Source organism: Schistocerca piceifrons, chromosome 7 (genome assembly GCF_021461385.2).
Source record: "Schistocerca piceifrons isolate TAMUIC-IGC-003096 chromosome 7, iqSchPice1.1, whole genome shotgun sequence".
NCBI classification, from domain to species: Eukaryota; Metazoa; Arthropoda; class Insecta; order Orthoptera; family Acrididae; genus Schistocerca; species Schistocerca piceifrons.
Window position 1 is genome coordinate 419,677,084 of NC_060144.1, and position 25,894 is coordinate 419,702,977.

A 25,894-nucleotide genomic window follows, 5' to 3' on the forward strand; every position below is an offset into this window, starting at 1 on the left:
GGCTGCTTCGTGATTCTGTAATGCATTTTCATGACGCGAAAAAATAGGTTGAAATGCTCACAAATTTGTGTTTTTACGTCATTACAGGCTTTTTGATATTTCGATTCAATGTTATGTAACTCAGTAGTTAAATCTTCACGTTTTTGTTCAAGTGTGGTGTCTAACTTTTGAAGCTTTTGCTGTGCTTGTCTCTGATTTTGTTCCATTGTGTCTAACTGTTGCTGTGTTTGTCTCTGGTGTTGTTCCATTGTATCTAACTCTTGAGGATTTTGTCCCATTTGTTTCTGATTTTGTTCAAGCGTTGTGTCTAACTTCTGTAGCCTTTGTCCCATTTGTTGCATTAACTGTAATAACTATGCACTGGTGTCTGAAACATGTTCCTCAGTGCTTTCTGGCAGTGAAGTTGCACTGGCAACATTCACATTTTGACAAGCAGAAAATGTGTCTTGACTTATTTGAGAAAACGGTGAGGACGCAAAACCTGAATCTACAGTATTTGCAAGATTGTATCCTGTCATTTCGGATTCCTGAGGCGAACTGTTGCTTACTGATCGATCGATAATGCTTCCCTGTTCACTAATTGTTTCACTGTCTACACCATTATTTGCCACCTGCTCCATTTCCCTATGCGCTATTACCAAATTACTACTTTGAACATTAGTTAATTCATTTCTTGGTGGCGCTAACACACTGCTTTCGTCTTCACTGTCATTTCTCAGTTTACTTTGGAGCCTAGTATTACGTTTTTCACACGCCATTATTGTCACAATAACACAGAAAAGCACAATTGGAAGAGTAAAATAAGAAAACACATTAACATAGCACTGAAAATAATATCTAGTTAATTGCAAGCACAGCTGCAAAATACCTGGTGCAAATCTACATGCATGCCACAACTGTTTTACTGTACAAGAATGAAAGACTGCAACTACAAAGGAGATTCTCTCTACAATTACACACTAGCAATAAACAAAATCTACACTAATTACAGAAACTACAAGAAAAAATCAGAAGATTCCAGTGAGGTATCCTGGCAGGGTCGCCATATGAAATGTCCCCTTAGAACAATTATATAAGACTGTGCTGAAACTGACACACAATATTTTTAGCGCAACGCAATCTGACGTTCAAAAATCCCTACAAAAGAATGGCCCTGACTAACATTAACCTATACCTTTCACAAATCACTTACCTCACAAAAATCTTCGTTACTCGAACTACTGCAATTCAGCGACCACCACTACTGCCAGCTAAATGAAAGATTCAAACTACGGAAGGCAGTAACTACTGATAGGCATAGTTAGCAAATGAAAGATTTTAATAGAGAACAAACAATGTATTTACCTTAATAGTCATAATATATATAGCAGTTCATGACATCCAGTCTTACAAAGTTCAAAACTCCGCCATATCTCTCCCCACATCCACCACTGCTGGCGGCTCACCTCCAACTGCGCAACACTACGCGCTGTTAACAGCCAACTGCCCAATACTACAATAGCCAACAACAATGCAAACCAGCCACAGACTGCACACAGCACAGCCAGTGATTTTCATACAGAGCGCTACGTGGCGTTACCAATATAAAACCTAAACAGTCTACTTACAAACTGCTCAATTTCTGAATCGCTTTCTCTTCAATCAGTTATCCAGTTTTTCTGAAACTGTAATCATTTGCTTGTCTGTACATCCTGTCTACTGATTTCCGTCGCATTCTGATTATTCTTTCGTGGGACGTTGCTGATTCGTTTGTCTTAGACTCTATTATTAACTCAAGGTATAGTCACTTATGGAGAATTCTAATACCGTTTTCATGGTGTTTGTGGAACGTAATTCTGTACTGTGTGTCAGAGAGAGACACTTGGCACCCAAGTCTGTTGAGTTGTTGTTGCTGTAACTGTGAGCACAGTATGATGATGCTGACCCTACACTACTGGATATTTGCGTTTAAAGTAAATGATAGTGCTGCACATACGGAAACCTCTTATTGAAATGGTAATTAAAAGTAGTGGCCCAATCAGAAGTGAAAATATCGGAACCTCACCACACACATAGATATATTAATAAGAGGATGGATCTTCTACCTATAACAAAAAAATGCGGTCTCTGTAATAATCAGGTTTATTATCATGAACATCAACGCATGACTTACCCACAGATACCACTGAATGAACTTTAACAGCTGGACAAGGGATTAAGGTAGTAAAATTTAACCTTGGCACAACTGAGTGGGCATGATATAAGCATAGTTATGAGAATATTTCGCAGATGTGACAGGTGGCTACAAGAGTAGTTAGTTCATTAGAGAAAGAAAGTGGAAAAATAGAAACGAATACCAGAAAAATCACCAAAGTTTGTAATGAAAGCAACTAGTTACCTCCAAAATCTTACAACTGTACCAATGGCTCCTGAAGGGCGAGAACGAATTCGTGTTCCTATCGCGTTGTTGCTTGCACTGTTCGCCTACATAACCAGACTCACGTAACTTGAAAGCGGTAAGCAGCGGCCGTACTGGTTGGACACTCTTGAGTTCAAAGCGGTCTCTGCAGCCAGTGCTGAAGTGGAGATACGCATTGTGCCACAACAAGGCTCAACTCATCAGTCGTCTGATAAAAAGTCGTTGTTCCACTCTCTACCAGCGGCATGTGTTCAAATCTACTATAAGCGCGTGTTCTCTATCTTAATGTTCTCAGAGCTGGAATCTTGCTGATTGATAGAAGCAGACATTACGAACATCATCCAGTAACACCTGAGCAATAAGGTTAAAGAAACACCTACTCTCTCTGATTTCGTTTTTATCAATGAAAAGTCGTGAGAGTAAGACGCCAAAAGAAATCCCCCCCTCCATGATATAATTCTCGAAACTGAGATATAAGAGAGCTCCCACGTATACAGGCATGAAAATGTGCGCACTCTGCTGAAATTAAAGCTATAAACCCATGGAAAAGCTTATTTTAGAAATTTAAAGAGAACATTATTCTGTAGCGTTGCCTCTGAGGCAACGGTGTGGTTCTCACGCTGCACTCTGGGAAACGACTCTTTTCCTAGCATTTTTATCCTTCTAAATGGATTCTTCGAGCAATATTGTGTTTATCCATGGAGCACAGTTACCTGCGCTGCCCAAAGTACATGGGATGGGTTAACATGATGGTTGTGTTGACAACCTGAGGCTAAAGCTCAGCCCTAAGCTAACAAATTGACGACCCTACTAATTACTTTTACGAAAACTCCTTATCTTTTGCCAGCAAGCTCGTGGGCTCTCAGTTCTGCGCTCTGTTCATCGTAATAAAAGGAGAAGTGAAAAGAAGGAAGTAAGCAGGACACTCAGTGGTGTTAATCTATATGGCCTGCAGGTGGCACCTATTGGGAAGCGTGGCAGTTGGAAGTTGTGCCAGGAGGCACTCCCCCAGTTCGCCACTTGCCCGTTCCTCAGGGAAGAGGGGGTGGTTTTAATCTGTGTACGCCGGTGGACGCAGCAAAAGAAGAGTGACTTAATCACTTATTTCTGCAAATACATCTCACCTTTAGCGATGACGCTGCTTGTCCGGGTGCGCCGCTAGCGCCCAGCAGCTACTCAGGAAGTGGCTGCTGCGTCTCCACCCTCAGGACACGAAGAAGGTGGCGCGTGCGTATGTGGCTTACACACGGCTGCCTAGGAGGTCCTCGATCTCCTCCAATAACTGTGGCTCATCTCTGCTCTATGAACCACGATGATGGCTGTCGTGTGGTCGAAAAGAGCGCCGATCCTGGCATGCCGTGCACGTAGGCCACATGGCTCCACTGAAATGTCAGGAACACTGGTGTGCTGGTCCAAGGCCCCCAGGCTTTCCAATCTGCGTTGGAAGCTGTCAACAGCGCCGAACTCGTGTCTGGTGCTTAAGGAGAAGAAGACACCTCTCCGGCGGCTGCTGGCAGTGTTGAGTACGAGCAGGAAATCTTGATAGACTTATACCCAGCGTAAATACCGTGTCAGGGAATCGAGTACACGCATCTTGTACCCCATCGATCCTTCTGACCAACTACTCCCTTGTGAACTCCAATGCTGCAGTATTTATAGTGTGAAATATCGGCTGGTGTTGACCCAAAGTCAATTGTAATGACCGCTTTGGCCTCCCTAATACGAATGCATCTGCGATTCATATCGTATCCAATTTGCTTAACACGTTTGTTACACAAACAGACTGGTCAGTAACAATATTCAGTACGTCTTCTTGCGTTAGCGACTCGGCTTCTTACATCATGTAACAAGCTGATGTGATACTTCTCAGTCGTATTGCTTTACTAAGCTTCTGCTGATGCTAGCTACCCAGTTCGTGCTAATAGGTGATGTCCTGCTTTCCGCCTCACCTGCTAATATGATGAAACGCTGTCGTTTCGTGTCGCACTTGTTGACACTCCCGCAAGGAACACAAAGTGAACGAGGTCTCACAATTATGAAATACTGCGGCCAGCTGCCTGATACAGTGTTGATACGTAACACCTCTCTGGAGCTCCATGTTTAGAAGAGACAGTGGTCTGTTGCAGGTGAAGTGGTGGATCACTTTCAACGAGCCATCAGTGTTCACCAGCGGCTACTCGAGCGTGGGCTATCAGGCGCCCTCTCAGAACGCTCCAGGCATCGGCAACTACCTTGCAGCACACACCCTCATCCGCGCCCACGGGAAAGTCTACCGCCTGTACGACCAGCAGTTCCGCGCCACGCAGAATGGTAAGCGTTTCACTAGGTGACACATCGGCTAAGGCAACTGTCATGTGACGTTACAGAGCAGCTGAATCTGTACATTGTTGACAGAACATTCAACTAAGACTCATAAAAATGGAGTACATGTCTACGAAACTACTATCACTTAAATTAAAATGGACAAGTTCATTTACTGATTTAAGTATTCGAACCAGCTAGCCTGTAATTGGCTCTCCTGCAAAACCACGCCTCCTTTAAGACGAGATTAAAATGTATGTGTTACCGTAATACTGTTTTCCTCTAGGAACAGCCGAGCTTTCTTTACTTGCGCCAAAAGAAAGAAAATCTTTATCTCACAATGCCAGCCTCGTCCCAGCTCTCCTCATTCTTATATATTTTTCTCTTATTTGCTACATTTACCTTCATTATATTCCAGCTTTTATCTTGACCAGTCCACTTCACCTCTATGATCAAATCTGCTCTGCTGCTATGCATTTCTCTTGGTATGTCGTTGTCCTCAGTATAAAACTACGTAATAAGAACACTGTTTAGAGCAATGATAATAAGAATGATATCATTGTTATAACATATAGATTTACTACTACAATCACTAGTATCACCACTATTGTTCTTATGTGCATAGTAGTTTTAACTCTCAATGACGTGTGTACACATGCAAGAGAGTGCCTGAAGATCTTAATACTGCTACATAAAATGAATGATTCACTCTTTTTCCTGATTGCGAATAAATACACTAGACCTACTTTTCAGTCTGATATTGTGCACACAGTTACACACTACTGTTAAACTCAAAGGAGAGAACGAAAAGATGGAAAGAGTGCACTGAGGGACTGTACAGGCGAAAGAACTCTCTGTTGATGCGACAGAAAAAGAAATGGGTGTTGATGAAGGAAACATATAGCATAGAGCATTAGGCAGAAGGATTAACCCTCTAGAATTAGAAAAAGCCTCAAGGAACTTGACAACGTACGTGTGTAGAATCTGTGATTCTAGAAACGTACCATCCTATTTTCGGAATGACATCATCAACATTATATTGACCATTTCAAAGGCAAGTGAATGTAACAAATCATACAATCACCTTAAAAGAATCCAAACTGCTAACAATAATAAAATACGGGAATAGAAAATACACCTGTGGATCTGGTAGTCCACTCTGGCTTCAGGAAATGTAAAGGCACCACAGACGTAATTTTCACGCACGCCGTAATCGACGTGAGACGTAAGAGATATGAAGAGACTTTCGTAAGGCAATGGATCTAAAATAGCGCACAATGACAGAAAATCACAAAAAATAGTATCAAGCTATAGGGAAGGACAGGTATTGCTTAATATTCCCAAAACCCAAGAGTGAACAGAGTTACTGGACGACCAAGGTTTGAAACTGGTCTAAGACCTATAGTTTTTCCCACCTACCATTCAATTTATGTACCGAAGGAGTAATAATGAAGTTACAAGAAAGGATCAGAAATATGATTAACATTCATAATGAAATGATAAGATTTGTTGTTGACATCACTATCCTCAGTGAACATTAAGACTGGTTATATTACTTGTTGAATTAAATGAGCTGCGTAACAAATACAGAATACGGATTGAGAGTAAACCACAGAAAGGCAAATGTAAAAGGTGCAGGAGATGTCAGGTTAGCGAGGAAACTAATATTAAACTTTGAGACAGCATAGTAGCCTAATATAAGAAATTCTGCTAGCTTGGAAGCAAAATAACGCGTAACAGACGCGCCATGGAGGACAAGAGAAGCAGATCAGTAGAGACAAATACAGCATTTCCTGCCCAAAAAATTTACTGGTACCTGAGCTGTGTGACTGCTCAAGTTACGTGCTAGAGATACCAAATTTGTAATTTAACCACAGCTGCTCAAATGAGAAAGGAAGTTAGGGATCTTTGTTGATGGACAAACTTGTGGTTGGTACATAATTTTAATTTCTACTTAAGAAAAAATGTTATTATTACAGAATTATAATAACAATATAAAAATTTAATTCGGACGATTTTCCTCTTAAGAATATTTCAATTCTATAAATTTCGGACGCTTGTCCTTCACCAAATTTAATAAAACTATGTGATTCCAGTCTCGTATGGTTTGCGGGAAGAACGACTGTCTGAAAGCCTCCGTGCGCGCTCTAATCTCTCTCTAATTTTACATTCGTGATCTCCTCGGGAGGTATAAGTAGGGGGAAGCAATATATTCGATACCTCATCCAGAAACGCACCCTCTCGAAACCTGGCGAGCAAGCTACACCGCGATGCAGAGCGCCTCTCTTGCAGAGTCTTCCACTTGAGTTACCAAATAACCCTGTGACGAAACGCGCCGCTCTTCTTTGGATCTTCTCTATCTCCTCCGTCAACCCGATCTGGTACGGATCCCACACTGATGAGCAATACTCAAGTATAGGTCGAACGAGTGTTTTGTAAGCCACCTCCTAAGAACTGTCCCAATGAATCTCAACCTGGTACCCGCCTTACCAACAATTAATTTTATATGATCATTCCACTTCAAATCGTTCCGCACGCATACTCCCAGATATTTTACAGAAGTAACTGCTACCAGTGTTTGTTCCGCTATCATATAATCATACAATAAAGGAACCTTCTTTCTATGTATTCGCAATACATTATATTTGTCTATGTTGAGGGTTAGTTGCCACTCCCTGCACCAAGTGCCTATCCGCTGCAGATCTTCCTGCATTTCGCTACAATTTTCTAATGCTGCAACTTCTCTGTATACTACAGCATCATCCGCGAAAAGCCGCATGGGACTTCCGACACTATCTACTAGGTCATTTATATATATTGTGAAAAGCAATGGTCCCATAACACTCCCCTGTGGCACGCCAGAGGTTACTTTAAAGTCTGTAGACGTCTCTCCATTGATAACAACATGCTGTGTTCTGTTTACTAAAAATTCTTCAATCCAGCCACACAGCTTGTCTGATATTCCGTAGGCTCTTACTTTGTTTATCAGGCGACAGTGAGGAACTGTATCGAACGCCTTCCGGAAGTCAAGAAAAATAGCATCTACCTGGGAGCCTGTATCTAATATTTTCTGGGTCTCATGAACAAATAAAGCGAGTTAGGTCTCACACGATCGCTGTTTCCGGAATCCATGTTGATTCCTACAAAGTAGATTCTGGGTTTCCAAAAACGACATGATACTCGATCAAAAAACATGTTCTAAAATTCTACAACAGATCGACGTCAGAGATATCGGTCTATAGTTTTGCGCATCTGCTCGACGACCATTCTTGAAGACTGGGACTACCTGTGCTCTTTTCCACTCATTTGGAACCTTCCGTGATAGCGTTACGGAGATGTTTAACAAACTCAAGTGGCAGACTCTGCAAGAGAGGCGCTCTGCATCGCGGTGTAGCTTGCTCGCCAGGTTTCGAGAGGCTGCGTTTCTGGATGAGGATTCGAATATAATGCTTCCCCCTACTTATACCTCCCGAGGAGATCACGAATGTAAAATTAGAGAGATTAGAGCGCGCACGGAGGCTTTCAGACAGTCGTTCTTCCCGCGAACCAACGCGACTGGAACAGGAAAGGGAGGTAATGAAAGTGGCACGTAATGTGCCCTCCGCCACACACCGTTGGGTGGCTTGCGGAGTATAAATGTATATGTAAATGTAAATGTAAATGTAAATTGGATAATTAGATCTGATTGCAAAAGATCACAGACAGTCACCACCATAAGCACATAGTTAAGTTCATAGCTTACGTAACAAAAATTTACACAACAATAATGATTCACCTTGAGTTGCTTATAAAAAGATCTCGTCCGTTCCGGCGGACAGGCCGGATTCTTAACTAAAAGGTGGGAGTACGGCTTATACACGGTGGTACTCGGAACAAACGAGTAGAAAGCAACCGCCAAGCAATTTCGAAGATGATCAGGCTGCAAGCCAAGGCAGAAAACCCACCGAACACGCACACGATCTCAGCCAGCCCGCCAAGGCGACAAACACCGTCTGCCCCACATATCAAACCGTTTCTGCAACAGCAAATAATTCACGCTGCAGACAAATTCAACTCGTGATTCACCTTTATCAAGACCATGCAAGGCTTACTAACTACGTAACTATCTGTAACATAACAGAAAACCAAACTGAGACATTTACCGAATAAAAGAACAATTAAAATTACACTGACCTAACAAATCGCTGTCCTTCATATTAAAAGAAAGTGTAAAACCAAAACTGGGCGAAGAGCACACTATTTAACGTATTACATCAAATTAACACTCCAAGAAACCTTTAAAACAAGCAGCAAAACTCTATTCCCTTTCGCATTTTCCGAAATAATTAGACTCCGCTCCGCGGAAACAACACTTGAAAGCGTTGGGCTTCGTAAGTTCAGTATAACACTCTCTTATTCAGAAGCATCCTTAACTGATCTCCGGCAGATACAACGTGCCACCATCAGTTTCACAAATCTTCACTGGTTAACAGCAGCATACGAATCATACGTAACTTAATGCTTCCAGTTACGCGATGAGAAGATGTCCAGCCTGATGTGACGGACCCGCCACCGTTTCGCACGCAAACACGTCGACTAATCAGCACCGTACATCGAGTGCGCGGCAAAACGGTAAGGACGGCAAGGCCCAGGCAAAGAGCCACGGAAACGTTGAGGAATCGACGCAAGCCCTGTCACCACAACAATAGATACACACGCAATGACAACACCGGGAAAACACAACAACGACCAGGTCCACCAAGACAGAGGAAACTCTAGGGAACCCCACACTCACTCCACCCTCTCGGATCCACTGTTACGAGAGAGAGCTCGGCCACACGCCAAGCCGGAAAACCAAAGGCGGAACAGTCAGAGATACAAGACCAGACGAGTGACGGTAGTGGAGCATAACTAGAGCCAGTCCCCACGGCTCAGAATCAACCGTAAGCCTCATTTCTAGCACGGCATGGTCGATGAGGAAACCGGGAACGAAGAGAATTGAAGCATGTGAGATGTGTGCTGGGAGATGTGGTGTGCGAGAAACGTGTTGAAAATTTAGTCAACTGGTAAGGGAAAAACGGAATTCCTCCGTAGAATCGGTGAGGAAAGAAATATGTGAACAACAGTGACTGGAAGACCGGACAGGGCGATAAGGCATGTTTTGAGACATCAGTGAAAAACGTACATGGTGCCAGATGGAACCTTGAAAGGTGAACACTATAGGGAAAGACAGGCATAGGATTATATCTGAAATGAATAAGGACACCGAGTGCAAATATTATTAAATGAAGAAGTTGGAATAGTTTTCAAAACTGATAAAGTACAAGAAACACGCGTAGAAAAGGTGGAGACCACTGAAAATATCTAGACTGACAAGGTGAACACGACTGTCTACGGAACAAAATAAAACTGAGTTATTTACGTGGAGTAACAGTTACGTTATATTTATGATAACCAGCATTAAGCAATCAGTATCAGAGAAATATAATATTCCTCTAATGATAATCAGTCCTGACGTGATACTAGCTGCTTAAGTTACTGTAGGTATCTTCAGACGGTTGTACTGGATTTGGAAATTTCTTACATATGAAATTATTCTGATAACTGATCAAGGACTATGTATCGAGCATTGATGTCGACAGTTTGGGAAAGAAATCGTGAAATATTAATCACAATACATAGAAATAACGTTTCTATTTCCATGAAGAACCCCATAATTGATTGCTGTAGTTTAGAGATATCACTCAGAAAACCATATTTTTAGTTTTAATCTATGTAAATTTTTACCTGCGAAAATTTCAAGAGCTAATTGTACATGTTATATATCACTGTTTCGCAGGGAGAGTGGGCATTACCCTCAGTACCGACTGGTACGAGCCGGCGGAGGACACGGAAGCTTGTGTGGAGGCGCAGAGGAGAATGTTCGAATTCCAGGTAGGGAGAAGTAACTATATACAAAAGGGAACTGTCACGTGCTCAGAAATATTTAGATGTATCAACCAGATATGAAGATGCACAGGGCAACAGCCATCTTAAATAGGAGAAAAGTCTGAAGTTGGAAATTTCGAGGAACTGCAGAGGTATTGAAATGAATACTTCTTTGAGAGCTAGATTGAAATAGGTATGAATTTCCTTCTGCGTTCCTGAAACGTATCACCTGTATGATCTGAATAAAATTACAGTGCTGGCAATATACCGGGACTTTTATTAATTCATGCTTTGTATGTTAATGGGTGAACGTGTAGTACTATCGTGTTGGATCCCTAAGTGTTACATGTTTTTAGCATTCGTATTTTTACAGGGGGCAAATTCTCTCCTTATCAAAACTGGACAGTATTGTGAAAAGGACAGATTGTCACTAACCTTCTAGAGCAGGTCTTGTGTTACATACTGGTACGAGAAAACGACAGTTCTGCATTTGAGCTTTCGATCAAAAGGCGCTCTTCTAAAGTAAGAAACACGTACACATTCACACAAGCACAGCTCTCCCGCACGTGACCACTACGTCTGTCCTCTCGCCCGAACATACAAATAACTGGTTTAGTTGTAATAAAAGTAGATTTATGGCATACTTGTCAAAAATTAAATACTATTTGCTAAAAATTTTGCTTGTGATTTTAGTTTCATATTGAAATTCAGCGTAACGTGCAGTTTGAGAACTATCGTCTGTGTTGTGGCATATTTTAACATCCCATTCCTCAGTAACGCTCTTGAAATACATCCTATAAATTTCCGCTTCGTTTACCACATTTTAGACAGTCTTTCGTTTTGGTTTTGGCTGATAACTATGACTAGCATTTTGATTAAATTTTGTCAATCCTGAGTCTCGTTCATGTGACCCATTAGCTACTTTAGAAATCATCGTTCATGTGCGTTTCTTTCAAATGTAATTCATACTTACTTATTATACTTCACGGGCTCATTGTGCATTAAATCTTACCTCTTCAGAATTCAGGAGCTTTCAGGACGGTGAGCTTTGGTAAAACATATTCATAATTCAGTCCAAGATTGTGCGGAGGAGCAGGTCATGTTGTGTTTATGTTTCCCATTAGCAAGAGTAATCCTTCACGTATCCCCATTGATTTATGGTGTTGTTGCATTTGGAGACTCCTGTTGTTAGACGATTGATTGTTCTCCAGGGGAGGTATGGGAGCGTCTCGAAGAAGTTCCTATTTCAGCTCGTAAACAGGACATTTAAGCATTTGGTAGCAGGTGTAATTGTTAATGTGATAGTTCTCTTGAGCAAACATTTTCTCTACCTCACGCAAGGCGTAACAACAGTGCTCAGTTTGTTCTTTCCACAGTATAACGTCGGATTCTCGGAGGCTTTCGAGAGTTTTACTTGTCTCTTCGTATGTTTTACCATGATCTGTAATGAGCATGTAGTCCACATACACCCAGGATTGTGTGTCCTGTTACCGCGGTATCCTTGGTGCAGGTGTACGGGTTTTGCATAAGAGAGGGGCCAATATAGTTCCTTGAGGTAGTACGCTTCATTTATTTCTCTGTCGGCTATTTTTCTGTTGCAGAATGAATCTTTTTTAGGGGATTTCATTTACTAGGCAAGTGTGCCCATTGTTGTTGTTGTGGTCTTCAGTCCCGAGACTGGTTTGATGCAGCTCTCCATGCTACTCTATCCTGTGCAAGCTGCTTCATCTCCCAGCAACAACTGCAACCGAAATCCTTCTGAATCTGCTTAGTGTATTCATCTCTTGGTCTCCATGTACGATTTTTACCCTCCACGGTGCCCTCCAATACTAAATTGGTGATCCCTTGATGCCTCAGAACATGTCCTACCAACCGATCCCTTCTTCTAGTCATGTTCTGCCACAAATTTCTTCTCCCCAATCCTATTCAATACCTCCTCATTAGTTATGTGATCTACCCATCAAATCTTCAGCATTCTTCTGTAGCACCACATTTCAAAAGCCTCTATTCTCTTCTTGTCCAAACTATTTATCGTCCATGTTTCACTTCCATACATGGCTACACTCCATACAAATACTTTCAAAAACGACTTCCTGACATTTAAATCTATACTCGATGTTAACAAGTTTCTCTTCTTCAGAAACGCTTTCCTTGCCGTTGCCAGTCTCCATTTTATATCCCCTCTACTTCGACCATCCTCAGTCATTTTGCTCCCCAAATAGGAAAACTCCATTACTACTTTAAGTGTCTCATTTCCTAATCTAATTACCTCAGCATCACCCGACTTAATTCGACTACATTACATTATCCTCGATTAACTTTTGTTGATGTTCATCTTATATCCTCCTTTCAAGACACTATCCATTCCTTTCAACTGCTCTTCCAAGTCCTTTGCTGTCTCTGACAGAATTACAATGTCATCGGCGAACCTCAAAGTTTTGATTTCTTCTCCATGGATTTTAATACCTACTCCGAATTTTTCTATTGTTTCCTTCACTGCTTGCTCAATATACAGATTGAATAACATCGGGGAGAGGCTACAACCCTGTCTCATTCCCTTCCCAATCACTGCTTCCCTTTCATGTCCCTGAAACTCTTATAACTGCCATCTGGTTTCTGTACAAGTTGTAAATAGCCTTTCGCTCCCTGTATTTTAACCCTGCCACCTTCAGAATTTGAAAGAGAGTATTCCAGTCAACAGTGTCTAAAGCTTTCTCTAAGTCTACAAATGCTAGAAACGTAGGTTTGCCTTTCCTTAATCTAGCTTCTAAGATAAGTCGTAGGGTCAATATTGCCTCACGTGTTCCTATATTTCTACGGAAATCAAACTGATCTTCCCCGAGGTCGGCTTCTACGAGTTTTTCCATTCGTCTGTAAAGAATTCGTGTTAGTATTTTGCAGCCGTGGCTTATTAAACTGATAGTTCGGTAATTTTCACATCTGTCAACACCTGCTTTCTTTGGGATTGGAATTATTATATTCTTCTTGAAGTCTGAGGGTATTTCGCCTGTCTCATATACCTTGCTCACCAGATGGTAGAGTTTTGTCAGGACTGGCTCTCTCAAGGCTGTCAGTAGTTCTACTCCCGGGGCCTTGTTCCGACTCAGGTCTCTCAGTGCTCTGTCAAACTCTTCACGCAGTATCATATCTCCCACTTCATCTTCATCTACATCCTCTTTAATTTCCATAATATTGTCCTCAAGTACATCGCCCTTGTATAGACCCTCTTTATACTCCTTCCACCTTTCTACTTTCTCTTCTTTGCTTAGAACTGGGTTTCCATTTGAGCTCTTGATATTCATACAAGTGGTTCTCTTCTGAACACTGTTAGATCGTTCGAAAAAATTTCGGCTGAACTTATTTCCGGCGTTAGCCAGCTCTCTGTACCTACAACAATTTGAGCTTCAGTGCTTCCTATTAGAACTAGCGGCTCTGGTTCTTTCCCAACACAGCTACGACAATTTACAACTACAATACCAATCGTTTCTGCAACTACCTTACTGTGTTTTACCTGCCCACTTTTAGACGGATGCCCCTTCTGTGGGAAACACAGTCACTTGTGAGCGAGCGGTCTAACGTAACGGTGTCACTACGTTTTCGAACCAGGAAGAACGGAGCTGGATCTAGGGGTTCTACACAACGCTGGTGACTACTTTGAAGGACCGTAACAGATGCAAATATGTAACTCTTTTGTATCGGTTGTGAATAAATAGTTGCCACTATTTAAGTTCGAACCTCGTACATGCATACTCCGTTTGATGAATATTGCACTGTCGTATTGGTTTTGAAGTCTTCCTGTTATGAGTTTCATCTTTCAGTTTTTGGGGTCTATCACTCACTCCTCTATGGGTCTCTTGTACATTTAAACGATCAATTTTGCGATATTTGCATAGGTCAGATAACAGTAACTTCTTAGAGCAAAAGAGTCCTTCAATGTTCATTGAAGTTATTTTGAAGAATGAACTTGAAGGAGGCAGATATGTATGTTGTGTGATTGATACTTTCGCTTCGTGAACTCTGGTGGCAGATGGATTGGCTATCTGTGATGGTGCTCGGGGTATGCCCGAAAGATTTCCTTTAGATCAATTTTCTTGGAGGCTCGTTCTTTTCAACTAACAAACTTTAAAAAAAAAACGTTTTTTTGGAATTTCTATTTTAACGTACTTTTGCCGTAATCATAACTGCGTCAATAAAGCAGACTTAGCGGTCGACTGATATTGCATAGTAGCGCTGTCTGACTAATTAGTCTATTTCTCTTTCATTACTCCCTATTTTATATTCTATCTTACTCGTCTGTCTTTTTCTGCCCATCTACCTACCTGTGAAGCCTATACGTCTTTATTACCAATGTTTTAATCATTTAATCGGTTGGACTATTATTGCTTTATCTCTGTTCGCAAACGAATAACACAATGCAGATACTAGAGCTGCCTTAAATGTAACAGTTTTCATTATGTCACGAAATTACTTTGTGCTACCGCGTCAGTACCTTATTCCAAGATGTAAGCAACCTCCTCTTCCATACCTACATGCGTGTTCAACCTCTCATAGGAAAACGAATATTGTTTAATGGTTATACATATGAGTTAATTACTGTTTAGAATCCATGTTCACTTTAACCGTTTCAAGACTATACTCATCACACTGGAATACTCTCTTTCAAATTCTGAAAGTGGTCGGAGTCAAATACAGGGAACGAAAGGCTGTGTACAGACACCAGACTGACAGTTATAAGATTCGAGGGGCATGTAAGGGAAGCAGCGGCAGAGTTGGGAGTGAGAAGGGGCTGTAGCGTATCCCTGGTGTTATTCAATCTGTATATTGAGCAAGCAGTAAAGGAAACAGAAGAAAAATGTGGAGTAGGAATTAAAATTCATGGGGAAAAAATAAAAATTTGGAGATTTGCCGACGACGCTGTAATTCTGACAGAGATAGCAAATGATGTGAAAGAGCAGTTGAACGGAATGGACAGTGTCTTGAATGGAGGATATAAGATGAACATCAACAAAAGCACAAGGAGGGTAATGGAATGTAGTCAAATTAAATCAGGTGATGCTGTGGGAATTAGATTATGAAATGAGACACTTAAAGTAGTAGATGAGTTTTGCTATTTGGGGAGCAAAATAAATGATGATGGTCGAAGTAGACAGGATATAAAATGTAGACTGGTTAAGGCAAGGAAAGCGTTTCTGAAGAAGAAAAATTAGTTAACATCGTTCATAGATTTAACTGTCAGGTAATCTTTTCTGAAAGTATTTGTATGGAGTGTAGCCCTGTATGGAAGTGAAATATGGACGTTAAATAGTTTTGACGAGAAGAGAGTAGAAGCTTTCGAAGTGTGGTGCTACAAAAGAATGCTGAATATTAGACAGGTAGGGCCGGCTGCGGTAGCCATGCGGTTCTAGGCGCTGTAGTCCGGAACCGCGCGACTGCTACGGTCGCAATGCGAATCCTGCCTCGGGCACGGATGTGTGTGATGTCCTTAGGTTAATTAGGTTTAAGTAGTTCTAAGCTCCAGGTGACTGATGACCTCACATGCTAAGACCCATAGTGCTCAGAGCCATTTAGACAGGTAGACCACGTAACTAATCAGGAAGTACTCAACAGAATTGGGAAGAAGAGGAATTTGTGACGCAACTTGAGTAGAGGAAGTGATCGGTTGGTAGGACACGTCCTGAGGCATCAAGGGATCACCAATTTAGTACTGGAGGGCAGCGTGGAGGGTAAAAATCGTAAAGGGACACCAAGAGATGAAAATTCTATTAACATTCAGAAGGATGTGGCTTGCAGTGGTTATACGGGCACGAATTACCCTGCACAGGATAGAGTATCATAATCGATGTCTACAATCAAGGCACCGACACATATGTTAATCTATTGGAAACACTAACTCACAGTAAAAAAAGACAAGGAATAATAAATTTCGTGACGTATTGGAATAATATCAGCACTTATGAAAATGCCCAAGCTTTGACTGCAGTATGCACTGGTAGCAATCAAAATGTATTCCGGGCCGGGACAGGATCGTTGATCTTCCACTGGATGCGAATGGTCGTGTTAACTACCTCGACTACCCTGACGTGCTCCACTGACTGACCGAAATTTCAAAGGGTCACTTCTGTCATCCATTTTCTACTCTCAAACAGATACTGTGATGCCCTTACAGGATGAGACGTATGATTAGACAAAGCCCAGTTCATAGGCATGAAAACCTAAACTGCAATGTCCGTGTTGTTATAATTTACTTTGCAATGTCCTTCCAACAATTATGCATGCTTGTCTCAAAGAACAGGCACTGAAGCGATCGACAGCCGTATGAAATACCAGAACAATATTTGCATGCAGTGAGTCCTGTACAGGAAGAGACGTATGATTATAGTCGAAACCCAGTTAGGCATGAAATACTGAACAACATACGTCTGTTGATAGCTGCAGTGCCTGTTCTTTCAGACATGCATTTATATCTGAAGGACACCGCAAAATACATCATTCAGATATAAGGACATTGCAAAGTACATTAAAATAACACAGGCACTGCAATTTAGATTTTCATGTCTAATAACTGGGCTTTGGCTTTAATCAGACGTCTCGTCCTATATGGGACTCACGGTGTCAGTGCGAGTGTAGGATGTGGACAAGAGTACCGGGTCAGTCCGCGGAGCATGATTCGGTGCACGAGGTGCTCAAGGTGTGCATCAAGCAGAAGATCCAGGTTGACTCCTAGCCCGGCACAACTTTTCATTGTCACTAATGGGTAGTATAGCCAAAGATTAGGCATAATCGCTAATGCGGATATGATTCTCGTATTTCATATGGCTGCCGATGACTTCAGTACCTGTTGCTTCAGACGTGCACGCTTGTCTGAAGGACCCAGGCATTTCAATTTAGTACTGAACGCCTAACAACTGGGCTTCGACTTTAAACACACTTCTCTTCCTGTATGGGACTCACAGCATCTGTGTGAGGAAGGCTGTAGGCGGCATCTAGGACACGGAACTTTGGGATGGCACCAGAAGTGTACTCGGACAGGCAAGACAGTCAAGGTCACAATACGCATCAAGCAGAAGTTATGGGTAGGAATCTTGATGCAGCACAGATTTTCATTGTCACCAACATATAGTGCAGCCAAAATGTAGCTATATCAAAACAACACAGGATCTGCTATTTAGTAGAATTTTATGACGAACGTTAGCCAAAAATGGTCTAACATAATCACAAGCTCACACCTAAGAGCGTGAAAGTCTCTTATCTTGTCACTCCTTACCACTATGCTTCCAGTGCAGACACAACCCCATGATAGAAAGACTAGGTAGTCCTAATGTCGTGACTGACAGTAGCCAAGAAAATTGCCTAACATCATCACAAGCTCACGATTCAGGCAGTATTCCTACACGAAAGAGCAGGAATGATTCTTGTCTGCTCCCTCCATTGGACTAGCTGTATACACAAATAAACACACACACACACACACACACACACACACACACACACACACATACACACAGAAATATATCTGATAAGACTTCCCTTAAGATTTGAATGTAAGAAGTAAGAACAAAAAGCTACCTCTCTTTTTGTCCCAAATCTTGAGCACTCTACCCTTCGAAATGCTTGATTGTAGAGATACTTTGTATTCCATGGGAGTTCTTCGAAGTGTCACAGTGTCTTTGGCATTCTGTTTAGCAATTCGTTTGCTCGATACTGACTGCATTAGACATCAAAAACATATGAATATCGGATCTATATCTGCGTGATAGACAGTGTGACCCAACGAGAGCGTTCAGTACCACCTGAAAATTTCTGGGATGTGAACATTTATCCCTTATTTTCCGTCTGTCCTCTTTCTTTCGGTTGTAACAGAGGGCAAGTTCCACAATCTCATGGTGCCTCAGTTTATAGCATGGCTGGAACTGCTTTATTCATCAGGTGGCTGTTTAATTTTTAGTACCAACATCAGCGAAGAGACATTGGCTCATGTGGCAACTGATTCTGTCATCAAGAAATATAGGTTTGATTTGCTTTCTTCGCTGAAATTCTTTTCTGGCACGGGAGGTTTGAGCCATTGTCGGATATTATCTTTTCTACATACCACCAGCAAAGGAAAAATTGTTTCAATAAGCCTTCATTATCGCTTTGCTTGTTGTGACTTTTTTTAAGGGAGTCTGGGTTCCAAAATTAGACATCAACTCTACAGTTACAAAACTATAGTTCTATTCTTGATTAGTGTCAGAGCACTTTATTTGAGACTTCGCAATCATGCTGAATTCATCAAAAGTCTAATGAACATATGTGTATGTGTGTCTGTGAAGCAAAAGTTGCGACACTTGACGAAATAATTGCAGTCTTTAAGTTGCTGAATAATTGTTACAGACATTTGGACATCACAGGAACGATTAAATGTCTCACAAGCATTGTAGAATAAATTATTTCCGGAAAACATATTAATTTGATTTAAAATACAGTATATTACTTTAGTGGAGATAACATAGTGGCGCCGGCCAGTGTGGCCGTGCGGTTAAAGGCGCTTCGGTCTGGAACCGCGTGACCGCTACGGTCGCAGGTTCGAATCCTGCCTCGGGCATGAATGTGTGTGATGTCCTTAGGTTAGTTAGGTTTAAGTAGTTCTAAGTTCTAGGGGACTTATGACCACAGATGTTGAGTCCCATAGTGCTCAGAGCCATTTGAACAATTTTTAACATTGTGGCGTTTGATATAAACACTGAACTTTTTGTTCAAAAATGGTTCAAATGACTCTAAGCACTATGGGGCTTAACACCTGAGGTCATCACTCCCATAGACTTAGATCTACTTAAACCTAAGTAACCTAAGGACATCATACACATCCATGCCCGAGGCAGGATTCGAACCTGCGACCGTGCAGCAGCGTGGTGCCGACTGAAGCGCCTAGAACCGCTCGGCCACAACGACCGGTGAAATTTCTGTATTTATTACAAATTTTTGCAGACCTTTTGGACTATGAGTGAATATGGTCTCACAGTACTATAGAACGATTTAGATGTGGTAAATAATAAATTTGAAGTTGCGCTGTGCCTTACAGAAATCGAACTTTACGTATACAGAATTGCTGCTTGACCTGTCAGTTCACGCTGTAATCATTGTATTTCTTTGTGTGTGTGTGTGTGTGTGTGTGTGTGTGTGTGTGTGCATTTTACATTTTTCAATTTTCGACCAGCGCCATCTTGATTATATCATGCTTTCAATATCATTGCCTCTGGTTCTGGTATGCAGACATTCTGCACAAACAAATGCACTTTTGGTCATTTAAGTCCAATTCTGTTCATAAGTCCCACTGCCTTTCTTATTTCGAAAAAATTCTGTACATAAATGAAATTGTGACACCTGATGGCATCAGATTACAAGTGTGATATGAAAGTACTGCGACTAAAATGCTGCCTACTAATCACAGGAGTAGTTTATCGAATAGTATAACAGACCTAAATTAACATGATTAGGAGATTCATCAGTTAATCTTTGTTTATATTTGCATGTGTTTGTCCTTACGATTCCCGGAATAAAGCTGTTCTATTTCTTTGTTAATATGCACGGTGTTCGGAAATTCGCATTACAGACTCCTAGGACCTGTAGAGGGGAGAGGATACATAACATTTTGAAGAGAAAACTATGCCTGAAAACGTACTACTTTTGTGCTGCAGCCGTTTGAAAATATGTCTGATACGTAGGTATGCAGCAGGTTAGTCACGGAGGGGCGTCGTTACGTTGAATCGGTTGTTGTCAATTTTCATCTGTCCTACTTCTCTGACCTGGCTCGAACCTCATTCACGTGTTTGTGGGAGCAATATGGTTGATTATACGTCTGCAGAATTCACCGACATTAGCCATCTTAATAGCGAAGCTCACGGTAATGGAAGAGCTGCTTTCGCCTTTATCAAGATCATTCTCCACAACTTTAGATTCCATCTGGTACCCTTTTGGCCACAATTATGCTACGGTTTCGAGAAATGGGCACCTTCATAGTCAGCAGGCATGACTGTGGTGTTCCAAAGAGAGGCCACACACCCGTAGTGGAAGACGTTGTACAGAATAACGTTGAAGAGAACCCGTCAACAAGGACAAGAGCAGTTTCATCGGCTGTTAATGAGTGTAACTCAAAAACAAGTGGGTCATGCGTAATCAATTACCGGTAAAAGTGATAGCGTTACCAACATGTTTTCAAATGGTTGTAGCGCGGAAACGGTACGTTTCCGGATATAGGTTCTAATGCAAAATATTACCTACTCACACCCACCACGAGCCCTAAAATTCTGTAACGAAATTTTCGAACAACCTGTATGCAAGCGCCTGCCGTTGTGACCGAGCGGTTCTGGGCGCTTCAGTCCGGAGCCCCGCTGCTGCTACGGTCGCAGGTTCGAATCCTGCCACGGGCCTGGATGTGTGTGATGTCCTTAGGTTAGTCACGTTTAAGTAGTTCTAGGCCTATGGGACTGATGACCTCAGATGTTAAGTCCCACAGTGCTTAGAGCCATTTGAACCATTTTTGTAAGTAAGCATGTTATTATCTCGAGTGAAGCACTGCTTCATAGTTCCAGAATTCTATAATCTTTTGACTGCACCCTACGGTCGCACGTTCGAATTCTGCGTCGGGCATGGGTGTGTGTGATGTCCTTAGTTTAGTTAGGTTTTAAGTAGTTCGCCGCGCGGGATTAGCCGAGCGGTCTGGGACGCTGCAGTCATGGGCTGTGCGACTGGTCTCGGCGGAGGTTCGAGTCCTCGCTCGGGCATGGGTGTGTGTGTTTGTCCTTAGGATAATTTAGGTTAAGTAGTGTGTAAGCTTAGCGACTGAAGACCTTAGCAGTTAAGTCCCGTAATATTTCACACACATTTGAACTTTTCCTTTTTTAAGTACTTCTAAATTCTAGGGAACTGATGACCTCAGATGTTAAGTGCCACAGTGCTCAGAGTCATTTGAACCATTTTTTTAACTGCATGTATCTGGAAAGAAATCGTTCCTTTCAGTGTGTCTCACACATTCGTCATGGCGATTTAGTTAATGACGCACTCGTTAATAAGACACTACTCTTCTCTCATTCATCAGAAATGCAATCACAAGCTGAGAAAATGTGCTAGTTTTAACGGGTTTTCTGTATACTTAGCAAGAAGGGAAAGTAAAGAACACACGAAGTCCATTGACATTTATAAGTGGAGGAACTGTTTAACATTTGGGACTACTTGATTGCAGTTGGGGCTGTACGCACACCCTATCTACGTCGACGGTGACTACCCGGCCGTGGTGCGGGAACGTGTAGACAACAACAGCAGAGCCGAGGGTCGACCCAGGTCTCGCCTACCCAGCTTCACGGAAGAGGAGAAGCAGGAAATCAGAGGTGGGTCACCCTGTGGCAGCCATCACTGGAGGGAAATATGTTCACCGCAACCTGTTTCGGCTGACAAGGATTACTGTTGTTTCACTTGATGGAGAGGCACTTGAGTATTCACTTGCTTTTTTTTTTTACGCCTACTACTCATTGTTGTTGAAATTTTCAAAGGTAATGGCCACATTGAACTCATGTATGTGCGTTGTTACTCATCGTAATTTATCACCATACATATACTACTGATTTTTTGACATAGTTTCCTTTACTGGAAAGAAATCGTTCCTTTCAGTGTGTCTCACACATTCGTCATGGCGATTTAGTTAATGACGCACTCGTTAATAAGACACTACTCTTCTCTCATTCATCAGAAATGCAATCACAAGCTGAGAAAATGTGCTAGTTTTAACAGGTTTTCTGTATACTTAGCAAGAAGGGAAAGTAAAGAACACACGAAGCCCATTGACATTTATAAGTGCTGCTGCTACGGTCGCAGGTTCGAATCCTGCTACGGGCCTGGATGTGTGTGATGTCCTTAGGTTAGTCACGTTTAAGTAGTTCTAGGCCTATGGGACTGATGACCTCAGATGTTAAGTCCCACAGTGCTTAGAGCCATTTGAACCATTTTTGTAAGTAAGCATGTTATTATCTCGAGTGAAGCACTGCTTCATAGTTCCAGAATTCTATAATCTTTTGACTACACCCTACGGTCGCACGTTCGAATTCTGCGTCGGGCATGGGTGCGTTTTTAGCGTTACTTTTTGGCGTGACGTGGTTGTTTGGTCCACTAGGAACAGCCGCACTGTACAAAACAATCCACATTCTTGTCATCGGCTGTTTTAATGTCAGCTGTTGGCCTCTGAAAGGAACTATACTTCTACAAGATAGTGTTAGGTCTGCTCTTCGTTTATGTGGAGCTAGTCTTTTCTAAAAACAACTTTGGACCCCTTTATTTAGCACATGGGTTACTTCAGAGTTTTCTCGCGCGTTTTTAGCGTTACTTTTCGGCGTGACGTGGTTGTTTGGTCCACTAGGAACAGCCGCACTGTACAAAACAATCCACATTCTTGTCATCGGCTGTTTTAATGTCAGCTGTTGGCCTCTGAAAGGAACTATATTTAGGCGATTAATGTTGTTAGTAGCATCAAGAGTGCTCATGATCATTAACCACTCATCTCATGATAGTGGCTAAGACACAAAATTTTTCGTTCAGAAATTAAAATACATTTGGTGTACCTCAGTGCCTATTACTAACAACGACTACAAAACGAGGTCCACCAGGAAAGCAAGAGAGCAATAAGAGCCACCAAAATTTGAATTTTACAGAATTTTGAGGTTTGACTGAAATAATTTTTTTAAACTTCCCCTGTGGATGATTGTTGTTTTAAATTACAAACTTTGTAATGGACCTGATCTCATAATGTCTTATTTCTATAAGATAGTGTTAGGTCTGCTCTTCGTTTATGTGGAGCTAGTCTTTTCTAAAAACTACTTTGGACCCCTTTATTTAGCACATGGGTTACTTCAGAGTTTTCTCGTGCGTTTTTAGCGTTACTTTTCGGCGTTTAATTCGATTGGTTTCTCCCTCCTGAATTTATCATGTCGTGTTTCACTATCAGTATAGTTCAAAGTTTATCTCCTCACCTGCCACTATTTAATTTTCGCAAAAATATCATTTATGCAGTGGACAAAGATTGCTAGTGTAAGCAGTCACAGTTATTTTGTAAACGTGTTTGTAACGAGCTGGAGGAGCGAATAGAAATTAGTTTCAAAATCTCTGTCTAATTGTGATGTAGTCCAGTTGACTTCTCTCTTATCCAACTACATAATCTTATCCAACTATATAATCTTGTGTTGCGATTTTGGAAGAACGTGTTCGCTATAAATATTTGAAACCTGAGCCTGACCTCCATCAGCATCTCTCCCTCTCATTAACTTCCTACATCCTATTTTCTCTACATATACCAGCCACCTTCCGTTTACTTCCGTGAATATCATTCTAATCACCTACGATTATCAAATTTTCAGCAGATTTTATCAGTTGCACTTTATATTGACATAGTTTCGATTCGCGTACTCTTCAGCTCCTTGTAATATAGGCATGTGAACTTGTAAAATGATCTTTGGTTCTGGTTTAGTTTCAGTCCTCACAAAAGTAATTCACATAACGTGTTTCCACGCTGTCAACAACTTTTTTATTCCTCTCGATACGAAAATCGACTACAACATTTTTATACTGTTGTTATTGCCCTGTATTTATCTGTTTAGAAATCAGATTTTTTTTTCATTTTACGTCAGTAATATCAGTTCATTAGAACTGTAACCTGCACAGTTCCCTTTTCATATTCTACTCGTATTTCTCTGCAACTTCAAAATTGCTAATAATCCATGCTTCGAATAAAAGAAACTTAACTACGCTCAGTAATGTTGCGTAGTCCCTCCTAAGTAGTCCCCAATGTGATATCACAGTGGTGGGACTCGTTTACCTTTCAGATTTACAAACACAATGGTCTTCGGGAGATTACTTTTGAATGCTGTATGCCCGGCGGATAGTGTTTAATTATAATTAATGCAGTTATTTCCATTGCATTTTGTCCTCACGCCGTTAGTCACTTCTGAGTGTTTCGCCTTGTGTAGTCATGTGACACCTCAAAGTCAACGTAGGCAACGGACGCTCTACTCCGTCCTAAGCCTCTTTTGACAAACCGGATGGCAGAACGACGATGTCTTCTTGTACTGGAACTCTGCAGTCGGTGTGGCTGACGATTTTTACTCGGAAACTAAACAGTGTCAGACGTCGAATTTCGGAAAATAGGTCCTGTGTATTAGTGGTAAGTGACGCCGTTATTCGACAAGGAACAGATGCGAGACTACAAGACGCCAAATGATTCACTTTTATGTTTCCGATGTGAATGAGTGTTTTCGAATTTCGCAGGTTCATCGGACTTCTTTGGACTGAACGCGTATACGACATCGCTTGTCATGCCTGGAGAATCGGGTACCTCACCTTCGTTGGAACTCGACAGCGGAGTCATCAGGTTCTACAATGAGTCGTGGCCAGTGAGCTCTGCAATTTGGCTCAGGGTAAGGTTCAGACGACGCTGTGTCTTTGAATATACCAGATGTAGCCTACTGTGCATCGAACATTATCTTAGCATCTCCTTCACTATCATCAAAGCAACATCCAAGACATCTGTATAGGAACTAGCGATCCTGAACGGGAATCAAGACAAATATTATGACTATACAACTGACTGCAGAGTGGACATCGCACAGGAGGTAAAGCCGACGTCCAAGCCATCTTTGTGAGTTGGCTACAGTCAGTGCCGATGTTCATTTCCCCACCTCCATGATTTACCGCCTTTCCGGCCATGCAGATTTCTGGAGTAAATAGGTTCGTTGACATCCGGCACCCATGTTGTAGGTAGTCTGTTTCGTTTCCTTTCCCTTCTGGGACGCATCTGTAGCCTTTTTATGACTATCTACAAACCTGCATTTCCTCTGAATTGCCATAGTTATCACCTAGTTTTCTACGATTAAGGGTCTAGTTTATCACCTTGCACTGACACTCCTATCGGAGTTTATTTACTTCCCCTTGTCGTTAATACTTCATTTAAATAATACATAAATAAGAGATGAGACAGTGGGTAACCCAGACGAAGCTGTTTGCTAAATTTTATCCACATTCACTGTGATGATGCGTCCACAATATATGGTTCTAATTGCATTAAAGGAGGCCATTAGCACACCATTGTTCCTCACGCTCAGCCACTAGTCATTTTCAGTGAGGTGACAATAGTCATGGGAAAGCGATAAGTACATATACAGACGGCGGTAATATCCCAGGCGGGTACCTCAGGACTTGTGTCACTTCAGTGTAGTGGCACTGTGTGATACACTTATTTATAGGTTAACAAATGAGAGGGTCAGAAGCACA

At 41.7% G+C, this 25,894-nt stretch overlaps 1 protein-coding gene across 1 annotated transcript in view; it reads left to right on the top strand.

Moving 5' to 3' along the window:
• LOC124805177 (myrosinase 1-like) overlaps positions 1-25,894 on the top strand; it is a 113,121-nt gene that overhangs the window by 68,077 nt on the left and 19,150 nt on the right. Inside the window, exons 6-9 of the mRNA XM_047265664.1 lie at positions 4,525-4,708; positions 10,518-10,612; positions 21,825-21,969; positions 24,893-25,041. Of these exons, the coding sequence (XP_047121620.1) occupies positions 4,525-4,708; positions 10,518-10,612; positions 21,825-21,969; positions 24,893-25,041 (573 nt within the window). The remainder of the gene's footprint in view (positions 1-4,524; positions 4,709-10,517; positions 10,613-21,824; positions 21,970-24,892; positions 25,042-25,894) is intronic.